Source organism: Cynara cardunculus, unplaced genomic scaffold (genome assembly GCF_001531365.2).
Source record: "Cynara cardunculus var. scolymus isolate 2C unplaced genomic scaffold, CcrdV1 Un_Scaffold_2790, whole genome shotgun sequence".
Taxonomy (NCBI): domain Eukaryota; kingdom Viridiplantae; phylum Streptophyta; class Magnoliopsida; order Asterales; family Asteraceae; genus Cynara; species Cynara cardunculus.
Window position 1 is genome coordinate 15,112 of NW_020201224.1, and position 13,067 is coordinate 28,178.

A 13,067-nucleotide genomic window follows, 5' to 3' on the forward strand; every position below is an offset into this window, starting at 1 on the left:
AATGTTTCATTGTAAAATGGTTTATTTGCTCCGTCTATGCATATTATACGTGTTAATGAAATAGGTGCTTTGTGATTGAAGTTTCATGATTATCCTTGCTGCTTTGTGATTGAATGTACATCTAGGTTCATGGTGATCCATGTTGCTTTGTGATTGAAGTTGATCCGTTTAGTTGGTAGGATGAAAATGAAACGGATGCGTAATGTATTGTGTTCTTTTATGAAATAAATATATGATGAAACGGGTGCATATTATATTTTGTTCTTTATGGAATTAATGTTAATGTGAAAAGATTTCATTATAAAATGGTTCATTGATGTTATATTAATGTTAACTTTTGTTTATGGAATTAATGTTAACTTTTGTTTATGGAATTAATGTTATTTGATGTTAACTTTTGTTTATGGAATTAATGTTATATTGATGTTAACTTTTGTTTATTTAATTAATGTTATATTGATGTTAACTTTATGTATATATATGTAAAATGAATAAATAAATAAGACGTTACCATAAAATACTTAAATTGCTAAAGGCAAGATAAAGCGTGAATGTTTGCTATAAAATACTTAAATTGCTAAAGGCAAGATAAAGCCAAGTCTTGGGAAATATATATGACAATTTAGCAACTTTGGGGACCATTTAATCGAGTAATTGTTTATCGGGTGTCATTCACTTACCTTACCGGGTGAAAATGACAAGGACAAAAATCTTACCCCGTAAATGAGGGATAAAACTCTTACCTACCAAGTGTTTTACCTTGTTAAAGACGTTACCGTTTTGATGCTCAATAATATTAACCAAGGTAACTGAGGGTCGTGGTGACTCTTGCTCTTGCTTGTAGGCGTATAGTTTTTCTTTTCTAATCATAACCTTATAGAAGCATTTGTGCACTTGAAGCAAAAAGTTGCACAAATGCTTCTATATTGTCGCTCTACTTACTAACTATATTCATGCTTATTTGCAATATCCATGGTTATTTTTACAAGTTGAGTTTTGTTTTTGTATGCAAATATCATATTTATTAGTGTCAGCCTTTGTTGTTGGATACGATATTATAGGAAACAAGAGACCCCTTGTGTGAAGCTTTCATTTGAAAAAGTGTATGTAGGAAATTTGACAACATGCTATATACCTATGGGGATGAGAGCCACACATGTGTATATAAATTTGTATTCCTTAACTGTTGGGGGAATTCCCAGTAGAATTATAACTCACAAATTCTCCCAACAATAGAGGAATACAGATAAATATATACATATCGTTGATGTGTGACCCTCATTCCAATAGGTATAAGAATCAACTTTCTATCTGCTCAAACTTCTCAAGTGATCTTTCAAGCATATATACCCATTTGATTTCAAACTATAAATTTAAAATCAGTATAGCCATTTTATCATTGTTGTTTTTCTTCCTGACTAGAACAATGCAACATGTAACAATAACCAAGATTATATCTCACTGATTTTGCAAATAAGCATGATCATAAATTTGTAAGTAGATCGACCTTGTAACAACATAGAATTTGTGTACTTCACCGCAAATTGTTTGTGAACATATAATACGAATGAACGTGATGCTAGACTTTCCAACTTAAGCTTATTGCAACTCCGGTAATTTCATTAGCTCATTCTCAAAGAAAATCTTTAAATTAACCTTTTTAGATCAAGAAAGTCGCAAAGAAAATGATTATATGTTAACAATGAGAATAGAATGAAGCAATAACCAAATGAAGTTAAACGTTTAAGAGTAAAAAATAATATTTTATTAAATATATAAAATTTAATGGCGCAATTTACCGCTATTTCACCGATATTTAGGTAAAATAGCGGTCCACGATACTTATATTAGATGATGTTAATCACTCAGATGTTGAACCTATTGTTTGCAATTAGCTCGTTTATGAACATTTTTCTTATTTTGTTTTGTGAAACTTTTTTAGGTTGATGTTTTGTTGTTGAAACTATATTTTTAATTAATGCATATAATATGTTTATGTAATTCTAAGAAATAGTAGATAAACCTCTATAAATCTATTGTAACATTTTTAGTTAGGACATTTTTAAATGAAGAGTCAAATCAACTATTTCATATTACACTATTTGAAAAAAATTGTTCTAAAAATCTTGTTAAAACACTTAAAAGCATCCTATAGACCTATTGTATTGCTTTTAGATATGATGTTTTATAGTTTGGTCTTGTAAACCTAAGTTCTATAAAATATTCTATTAGAACGTTTTATACTTTGGTCCTATAAAAATAAGTTTCATAAAGTATTCTGTTAGGACGTTTTATAGTTTGGTCCTATAAAACCTAGTTCTGTAAGGTATTCTATTAGGACGCTTAAACAATCATCTAGACGTCTTACAAAATCAATTTTGTTGTAGTGAGGGAATCATGGTGACATTATCACCTTGAATTATCGGGGTTTTTTGCATGAAGGCTTATTATATCTAGTTTTTCTAGGGTTTGTCCTCCAATTTCTTTGGTTTAATGGTCGGTAGATTATCAGACTTGTTTATGTGCATCGAGTTGTAGGGTTTAATTATTAATTTAAATTGAATATATAAATTTTGCAGGAGTTGTTTGTAGTTGCTGAATAGTTTGGTGGATGATGATTAAAAGGCTTTCATGATATAGTGCAAAATGAAATATAATTGTTTGGTAATTATTTATAACGAAATTAGGGTAGTGAATGATTAAAGGAGATCCAAGATACAAGATTATTCAGAGGGTTTTAGAATCATTAAGAGACGGACTTTTTCTTTGTCAAACAAAATTCAAGTCTTAACAATTCAAATGATGTTTATTAAAAGATAAACAAACAACCCCTTAATATGAGATATCATAATCGATTTTCTTCACTTGAGGAATCAATTTATTTAATTCTGAATCAATTAGTGTTTATATTATTAAACTAATATTAAATTATTTAATTTCGAATTAATTAATTCAATTTTGCATGGAATTTATATAATCAATTAATTAATTTATGCTTTATATTCCGTGTCATATGCTCAGAATGGTTGATTTATTTAATTAATTAATTTATGCTTTATATCTTCCTCTAAAATGTGGTGGGGCTGCAAACGCATCTTGTTTAAATTAATAGACAAGTTGCAGGAAATTTCCTCTAAAATGTGGTGGAGCAAACGCGTAGTCTCACATCTCATATCATCAATTCACATCCATCTCTCTTCTTCAACCTTGTCCTAGTATCGATGGCATCTTCATCGTCGTCTTTTCACTCCACTCCTCCCACCTCTTGGAAATATGACGTTTTTCTCAGTTTTAGAGGTACAGACACTCGCTACACCTTTGTGGATCATCTTTATACAGCTCTTATACAACAAGGAATCGGCACTTTCAAGGATGACGAAGAACTTCCTTGCGGCGAAACCATCCGTCCATCACTTTTGAAGGCTATTGAAGACTCACATATTGCTATCGTTGTATTCTCTGAAAACTATGCCCATTCTTCTTGGTGCTTGCAAGAACTTGAACATATTATGAAATGCAAGGTTGAGAGAGACCAAATTGTTATTCCCATATTTTATCATGTTGATCCCTCAGAAATTCGAAATCAAAAAAGGAAATATGGAGAAGCAGGGCACCTATCTGGACATGTCCCCTATGGGTAATCTTATTTTTTTTTCATTTTTTTAAATATAATTAATGCTTAAGGTGTTTGTACTTTACAAGACAATTATACTTGCATCATATAAGCTTCCAAAGGATAATTAAAGCCAAACCTTTCATATAAATCCCATATCTCTAGAGAACGTACAACTACAACCCGTCCATACAAGTATAAAAATCAAGTACAAACTCTAATTGGAGCATTTGTTATTTATCTTTGTTTATCCAATGTCCAGGCCCGAGACAGTATTCATCAAAAACATTGTTAAAGAAATTGTAGAAAGATTGTGTATAGCAATTCTAAGCGACAATGAAGACTTGATTGGAATGGAGAATTGCCTGCAAGATTTGAAATCAAAGTTAGCAATGGATTCACAAGGTGTGCTGATGGTTGGAATATGGGGGCTTGGTGGTGGTGGTAAGACTACTCTTGCATATGCTATTTATGATGAAATCTCYAGTAAGTTTGATGGTTGCTGCTTTGTGAAAAACATTCGGGAAGAATCACGCAAGCATGGTTTGGAGGAATTGCAAAAAGAAATTCTCTCACATATTTTGAGGCAAAAAAAAGAGGATTTAGTTGGAGATGTAAGAAAGTTGATAAAGAGTAGGCTTCGTCGTAAAAAGGTCTTGTTGGTTCTTGATGATGTYGATGATGCTAACCWGCTAAAGGCGTTGGCTTCACATGATTRGTTTAATGAAGGAAGCAGAATTATAATCACAACTAGAGATCAACATTTATTGAAAGTTCGCAAAGTAAATGTGATATACGATATTAGCTTGTTAAATGATGATGAGGCTATGAAGCTATTTAGCAAGCATGCACATGGGCATGATAACCGTATAATTGATTATGATAGTCTTTCAAAAGAGGTTGTTTCTTATGCTAGTGGGCTCCCATTAGCACTTAAAGTTATGGGTTCGTTTCTTTGTGACAAAGACGGGAGTGAGTGGGTGAGCGCCTTGGCCAGACTAAAAGATATCCCTGATTGTAAAATTGTGGAACAACTAAAAATTAGCTATGATGGACTTGAACCCCTTGTGAAAGAGTTGTTCCTAGAAATTGCATGTTTTTTTAGGAGAGAAAAGAAAGTTGAGGCAATGGTGATACTTAAAGCTTGTGGTTTACACCCTGATATAGGAGTAAAGGAACTAATACAAAAGGCTCTCATAACTGTGACAAAAAAAGGAAGGTTTGATATGCATGATCTGATACAAGAAATGGGACACCACGTCGTTCGAGAGAAAGACCCCCAAAATCCTGAAAAACACAGCATGGTTTGGCGGCGGGATGATGTTGTAACGATATGTTCTCTGCTAGAAGAGGCAAGGACCGTAATGTTTAATCTAGCCATGTATATAAGTTATATATTCATATATGTATACCGTAAAGATAATACTTTAAATCAACCCTAACACCATTTTGTTCCTCTATCACAGGAAAATCACTGGATTGAAGCATTAGAAGTTCGGGGTTCGTGGGAACTGGAACGTAGGACATGGAGGGAGGTTCCTTGTAGTCTTCCTTGCGCTGTTGCGAACATGAAGGAGCTTCGGTGGATTTCTTGCTTTGGATATCCAGGAACTTCATTGCTAAGAAATTTCAACCAACTAAGCTTTCTTATCTACGATTGGATTCATTCTTTCTAGAGCAACTTTGGGAGGGTGAAAAGGTAACTCTTTTTGTCTTTCTCATTAAGTGGATGATAAATTATAAATATGAGTAATTTATAGAATATATTCTATTTACTTATATGAAGGGGGTAGAATATGATGTTAACGTGATTAGAATATATTAGTAGCTAAGTGTGACCCTTTTAGTTATGAAAGTTATTTGTGTTCTATTTTAAATCTAATTTTGTTTAATGTTTCCTAGAAGAACTAAATGTTAAGAGTCAACAAGCATTGAATTCTTAGTTTTGAAGTTACATTTGAATGATACATGGCCCATTTTTATTTGTTTTTGGAATAATATAATTAATTTCTGTTACTTACTTTCTATCTTTCTGTATCCTAGCTTCTAAACACTCTATGCTACTAAAAGATATTTTTCCATTGTTGACTTGTGTGTAATTGTATACGACAGCATCTACCAAATTTGAAAGTGCTCGACCTCACTGGTTGCCTAAACCTTATTAGGACACCAGATTTTCAAGGACTTCCACGTCTTGAAAGAATAATACTCAACACTTGTCGCAAGTTAACAGATGTTCATCCATCAATTGGATATCATGAAAGGATTATTTCCGTGGACATGTCATATTGTATGAGCCTTAAAATGTTTCCACCCATTAGAGGGATGAAAAAGTTGGAGACTCTTGTTCTCTCTTGGTGCTCTCAATTTTGCATGTTCCTAGAGATCCAAATGAACATGGATAACATGGTAGAGCTTTCTTTGGTGGGAACTAGAATAAAAGTTGTACCCTCGTCAATCGGAAAATGTTGTACCAACCTTCTTTCTCTTGATTTGCTATGTTGCGAAAGGCTAAAGAGTATTGAAGGCAACTTCCATAGCTTAAAACATTTGAAAGAGTTTCATATCCAAGGTTGTAAAGAGCTTAAGATACCAGCAGAGGGCCTCTTTGATCTAAAAGGTTGTTTAGAGGTGCTTAATTTATATAATACATCCTTCAAGAATCTTCAACCAGGCATCGCAAGCATGAAATTTCTTGGTTTTCCACCTTCCTTGAGAAGGTTGGGTCTTGGTTCGTGTAATTTAATAAGTGGAGACATCTCAGCTATTCTTTGCGAATTATCCAACCTACTAGTATTAGACCTACAAGAAAATAATTTTTCACGATTGTGTTGCAGTAGCCTCTTGCAACTTCGTGGTCTAAAATTCCTCGACTTGTCATTTTGTTGTAACCTTGTAGAATTACCAGATCTCCCATCAAGCATAGCTGTTCTCCGAGCATATGGGTGCGACAAGCTTAAAATTGTAGATCTTCCAATAAATCTTAAATGGTTGTGGAGAATCTCATTTTCAATGAAGAGTATATCGGGTGATGTTCATAGAAAAGTACAATCGATGCTTCAGGTATGACTCTTTATATCTTSWTGTTGAATTTCAATATTAATTAATTTGTATAGGTAGACTGAAACAAAATAATATTCATCATGATAGGGAAAAGATAACTCCATCAGTCTCTTTTTTGATGCCGAAAACATTCCAACAAGAGACTTTGCAAGGAGAAGATTAATGTTAGAGCTTCCAAGGAATTGGTACAATGAATTCAGTGGATTCTTAATATGCATTAAAGTTGCTGGGATTTTTGCCRGCAAGTCTGATGTAATTACTATCGAGGAYGTAATGGGTTGGGAAAATGAAGATKTGTTTGATGGAACTCCCAAGGAGACTTACGATGACATATGCATATGCTATGTATATATATCCTTCAATTCATTGAGGCATACCTCATGGTGGAAGTGGAAGTCAACACACACTACCATTTCATTTTCCATAAAAGCACATGCTTACTTAAAAGTCGAACTTGTTCCTGGGAGATGTAAAGGTGATTCAGTAGAAAGAGTCAAACATACAACAGAGTTTTGGGATACAGAACCTATTGAGATCGCACATGATTCAAAATCTTGTATCAAGATTAACTGGTTTCATCATGATAAGGCGTCCCTGTTCCACGATTAGAATGTCTGATATTCTTTTCACTAATATGCCCCATTTTTATAAAAGAACTTATTCCTCTTCTTGCTTAATTAATAGTGAAGATCTCTAACCTTGTTGGAAGGTCTCTTTGCGGAACCTTGTTAAATCCTAGCATATTTTTCCTTTCTCCTTAATTTCTTTGAAACATACTTGATTTCTTAACATGTCCTGCATCGTTTTAACATTTAAAAAATAAAACCATGTTTCTGCATTTAGATTAAAACAACAAATAACACTTCAAAATATTTGTCAACAAGAATTATATATATGTCAATTTATGCTAGATGTATTTTAGGTTTATTTGTTTTACTTTTTTCTTATAAAAAATGAAACTTGATAAAAGGAGATATCACTTAAAAGCATCTCCAACACATTCTCTAAAATGGAGATTTTAGGGTTCTGAGCAAGTTTTTTGCTACCAAAGATTCTCTAAAACCATTCTCCAAAGTAGAGGGAGGGAGGGAAAGAGAGACAAAGAAATCCAATTTTTTTTATTATATTCCAACTAATTGAGATTAAATGTTTAGGAGATAGAAATAATATTCTATTAAATGTATCAAATATTTTAATCACATAATCAATATTGTGATCTCCAAAATTTAGAATCTGTTAGAGTTAAATGTAATTTATTTGTGAAGATTTTTAATTTTGATCCTCCATTTTAAAGAAAATTTAAAACATATGTTAGTGATACTCTTATGGGCTGTTTGACAGTTACTAAATAGTTTTGTGCATGATGATTAAGTGATCCGAATGAATAAGAGATTCTTATAATATAATGCAAAATGAAATATAATTGTTTGGTAATTGTACAACATGAAATTTAGGCATTGAATGGTTTAGGAGGTCCAAGATGCAAAATCGTTCAGAAGGTTATGAAACCATCAAGAGACGGACTTTTATTTTTATCAAACAAGATTCACCTCTTAATAATTCAGGAAATCGAACTATAAAGCGACTTATTTAAATGCGTTACAATAGATTTATAGGATGCTTCTAAAAGTTATCAAATGTCCAAACTCTTTCTTACATTTTTCACCTTAACTCTTATTATTACATGATCCTCTGTCAAATCTGCCCARCGTAATCTCTCTTCTGCCCAACTGCCAAATCTTAACGTAATCTTGAAAATATAAAGGAACTTTTATTTTATATATATGTATATATATATATATATATATGAGAACCTGTATGATTTCTTATTAAATGGTCAAAATCACTAAATTTATGATATGATTTGCTTAAGAAAATGGCAAAAATCACTACACATATTATGTGATTTGTTTACAAATGGTGAAAATAAATAAACCGATAGACTTATTGGTGTGAGTGGCTAAATGCGTGAGTCGGGATTTTCGATCAAGGTGGTCCTCTAATATATATATATATATATACACACACACACAAATATGTACATAAAATAATAAATAAAAATCCTTTGGCGTGCAACCAGGTTGGCTCAATGGATGAGGAGATGTTTGTTACAAAATACTGAAATTGCTAAATGCAAGATAAAGCCAGGCTTTGGGAAATATATATGACAATTTATCAACTTAGGGACCATTTAACAAATGGTTACCGGGTAACTGATAATATCGGATGTCACTCACTTACCCTATCACTCAAAAATCTTACCCATCAATCAGGAAGAAAACTCTTACCTGGTAAGTGTTTTACCAGGTAAAAGACGTTTACCAACAATCTATTTTCATGACCAACAATGTTAACCAAGGGTAACTGAGGATGGTGACTCTTGCTCTTGCTCGTAAGCCTATTGGGATAAGAGCCACACATGTGCATATAAATTTGTATTCCTCAACTGTTGGGGAAAATCCCAATAGAATTATAAGTCACAAATTTCCCCAACAATTGAGGAATACAGATCAACATGTGCATATCGTTGATGTGTGACTCTCATCCCAATAGGTATATGACATATCCATGGTTATTTTTACAAGTTGAGTTTTGTTTTTGTATGAATATATCATATTTATTAGTGTCAACCTTTGTTGTTGGATACTTCAATTATTGGATCCTTACTTTTTTCAAATGTCCTAATACAAATTTCATAGAACCTATAATTTTAGACAACTTTTTGTCGTTGGAAGAATGAAAATCCTTTTTGTGGGGGCATCTAATTTGACTCGTGATTTGCAAAACATGGCGGTATGTATTACAAAGTTATTATGAAAAAGATTATGATTATATGTTCTCTATAAAAACGTAAAATACATTTAAGTCATCCTCAGGTTTCTTTATGACCGGTTATTGTTGTATATTTTACTTCATTTCTTCTCTAAAAGACTTCTATGGAGTTAAGTAATTTTTATCGATTTCAACTTCTAGAAGCCTTTTTGGAGTTTAAAGGTCGGTCTAATGATGTCTTATATGAAATTATTTTCTTGATACATCATTTGGACTTCCTAATTTACTATTCAAGGAGACCGCACGGTCTCTCTCTCTAAATCTTATTCTTTGCATCCATAATAACAATAAGTAAGGTACTTGTCTTTTTCACGCATTCTATGTAAACTATTTGTTTTTGTTACGGATGGTTGCACAAGCTGCTAACACAAACATCTCTTATGGATTGATATTTCAATCTAACATGAGTACAAAGGTAGCACACATTACGATATGATGGAGGAATTTGAGAGTTCAAAACTGAATAGATCTTGAATAAACTTTTACATCCCGCTGCATTGTGCGGGTAAACAACTAGTAGATTCATCAATTAGTCATCATGAAAGGCTTATTGACGTGGATATGCAATCTTGTACCACCTTAAAGAGTTTCCACCCATCAGCGGGATGAAAAAACTGGAGTCCCTTCTACTGTCTAATTAAGTGCTATAAACTTTGCAAGTTCTTAGAGATCCAAATGAACATGGACAACATGGTAGAGCTTTCTTTGAAAGAAGAAACTGGAATTTGTTGGAGTTGATTGTAATTTTTTAGATATTTTATCTTTTGTTCTTTATTTTAGAGAAATTATAAATAATGAATTTGTCAGAGATGCTCTATCATAACCCATAATTTAACAACGTCTAATGTTAACTTGCAACAAATGTTACAGATAATATAACAAATGCTACCAATGGGTATTTGGCCTAGCGGTATCGTAGTCTTTCGCTACTAGGAAGTTAGGGGTTCAAACCTCACCAAATGTAAGGGAAATGTGTGAATTTATTTGTTGCATTTGCCATATATAAATATTATATACTTCAAAAAATATATATATAACAAATGTTCATTTATCTAGTAAACCTCAAAACTTGACAACTTGATATCCACAACATCATTAATTATAAGATCTTTCGATAACCACTAAATGAATACGAAATAAGTAGAATTAGGCCTATATTACACTAATAGAAAAAAAAATATCATCATATTAAATAGGAATAAAAACAAAATTTATTATATTTTAAATATATTTATAGGCTTTGATTGTAGGTTAAATCAAAGTCTTTGTTACATAGAGATGGCATCACTTGTTGACATGGTTATTATATATAGAGAGAGACACTTGGGATCATGTGAGAGAAGCCTGTTTTTGTGAGACCCGTGAGACCAAAACACTGTGAAGTTTTAAAAAAGTCGAACCTTCATAGCAAAAACACCGTGAAGGTTACCTTCACAGCAAAACCTTCACAATGTTTTTGCTGTGAAGTTTCAAGTGTAAAAATGTGGTCTCACGATTCTCCCGAAAACAGCCTGGTCTCACGTGAACCCAACCATATATATATATATATATATATATATATATATATATAGTTTGTTTCAAATACAACCCGTTGCATTTGTATAACCAATGCAACCCAATAAATTGAGATATTTATGGAAATGATGAGAGTTCATTTATTATGATTTGAATATTTATGGAAGATGAATATAGTTCATTAAGTATGATCAATACTTTATAATAGGAAACAATCAAAACTTATGTAAAATCACATATTAATAAAATGAAATGGATGGTTGACAATGCAATGGAATTTTGAAATTTAGAACTTGAACCCTCGATCATGATTCACATTTTGTTCTATTATTCGTCTTTTTCGATTTTATTTTATGGTTTTAATAAAGCTAAAATTAATATATTTTAATAAAAAAAATGAGATGTTTTTTTTCGGGTTTTCTGATGTTTATCGGTTAAATAGAAGAATTCAAACATTGAGTTTTGAAATTTCATATACTTTTCGATTTAAAATAAATTAATATAAGTTTTAAACTAAAAATTATAAATTTTTTATTTTATAGCTTAAATTTAAATTTAAAATTTTATTATAATTTAGATTTAAAATATAAATTTAATTTATTTTAGTTGTAATGAGTCGCCTTCACATTCTGTATGCCATGCCTCCTTTGTTGACTTTTAAATGACTTTTGAAGCTAACGACACCATTTCCATGCAAAAGGTTTTGAAACCATTTACACACGTAACTTTTTGGAGTGTTACTACTTTTTTTTTTGACCGGCAAAGAAAAACGAAGTATCATAAAAAGACCTTTCAGCACCCTATTTTTACAGGCAAGAAACAAGACATGGGGGAGTTACACCACACTATTAAACTATTCAATAAAAGACCTTTCGGCACCTTATTTTTAAACCAGAAAAAAGAATACGTTTGAAGTTGGCCTGCGAGAAAAGTAGCCGAATTCAGAGAGGGAGCTAGGAAAATTTTACTTGGATTCAAGAAATAAATTTTGTTCGTACTATGATATTGAATCGAAACAAAATCAGAAATATATATATATACAGGGGCGGATGGCCTAAGGGGCCTTTAGGGGCCCTGGCCCCTGTGCTTTTTTGTCTAGATAGGGTATTGTTCTTGGTCCATATGCTTGAAGAATACTCAAAAAATCAACCGGCCCCTCCACTCTTTAGTCCACTCTTGATCCAGCAACGATGCAGATGACAGCGAAAGCCGGAAGGCGGACATCGACGAGAGTCATGAGTGACGAGGCGACGAGTGGATGACGACAGGCAGGCCGCAGGCAGCAGCACCGCTGCAGCGACGCAGGCGGCGAGCTCTCGACAACGGTAAGTCCTTATGTAACCTAATATGTTCTGAATTTCCTACCAGCTGTAGAGTATAGAGATAAGTTATAAAATTAAACCATTGGTGATTGGACATTGGTCTTCTCCCCTGTTCTGGTGCACTTTTTGTTTTGAAATCAAAACCCTAAGATTAGGCCAGTAAATAATTCTTGTTCCTAGACCAGTGTAAAGATTAAAGAAGTTGAAGAATGTTCTCAATATCGAAAAAAAACCTTATAGAAACCCAAAGAGGCAAAGAGTGATTAGTAGAACTTCTTGAAGAAACAAGTTGTGTGTGTGTTTTCAGTAAAAGGTTGATTGGGAAGAAGAGTATCTATAACACCCTCAAAAGAAACAACATCCAAAATTGAGCAAAAAGGAAATAGTACAGCCCCTCGCGAACCAGCAGCCTTGCTGCTTCGATTTTCGAGTGTTGCACGACCAAACAGCGGCTGCTAGCTTCCTTTCCTCTTGTTGTTCGGTCAAATAACAACCTGTTGTTTCTTCCTTTTTCGTCCCCTGCTGGATCAAACAGCAGCTTGCTGTTCTTATCCGTCTGCTGCTCGATCAACAGCAGCTGCTTGCTGTTTCTCCTCCGTCTGCTGCCCGATCTTGCTGTTTCTTCACCGTCTGCTGCTTGACCAAACAGCAACTTGCTTGCTGTTTTCCTCCTTTGCTCTTGCTCTAACCAGCAACTAAGCAGCTGTTGTTTTCCTCTATCA

General features: G+C 33.0%; 2 protein-coding genes and 1 long non-coding RNA gene across 4 annotated transcripts in view; all 3 read left to right on the plus strand.

Annotated features, from left to right (window-relative positions):
- Positions 1-13,067, plus strand: part of LOC112503269 (TMV resistance protein N-like) — a 35,336-nt gene that overhangs the window by 8,087 nt on the left and 14,182 nt on the right. The gene's annotated exons all lie outside the window — the stretch shown is intronic.
- The window catches only part of LOC112503270 (TMV resistance protein N-like), a 19,862-nt gene continuing 9,982 nt past the window's right edge, over positions 3,188-13,067 (plus strand). The window contains exon 1 of one of the 2 annotated variants that reach the window (XM_025107335.1): positions 3,188-3,387. In XM_025107335.1, the coding sequence (XP_024963103.1) occupies positions 3,222-3,387 (166 nt within the window). In that variant the 5' untranslated portion in view covers positions 3,188-3,221. The remainder of the gene's footprint in view (positions 3,388-13,067) is intronic. The other variant, XM_025107334.1, reaches the window with a different exon arrangement.
- On the plus strand, positions 5,129-6,899 carry LOC112503271. Its single transcript, XR_003067913.1, has 3 exons — positions 5,129-5,312; positions 6,513-6,676; positions 6,764-6,899. It is a non-coding gene; the product is annotated as an uncharacterized LOC112503271 (long non-coding RNA).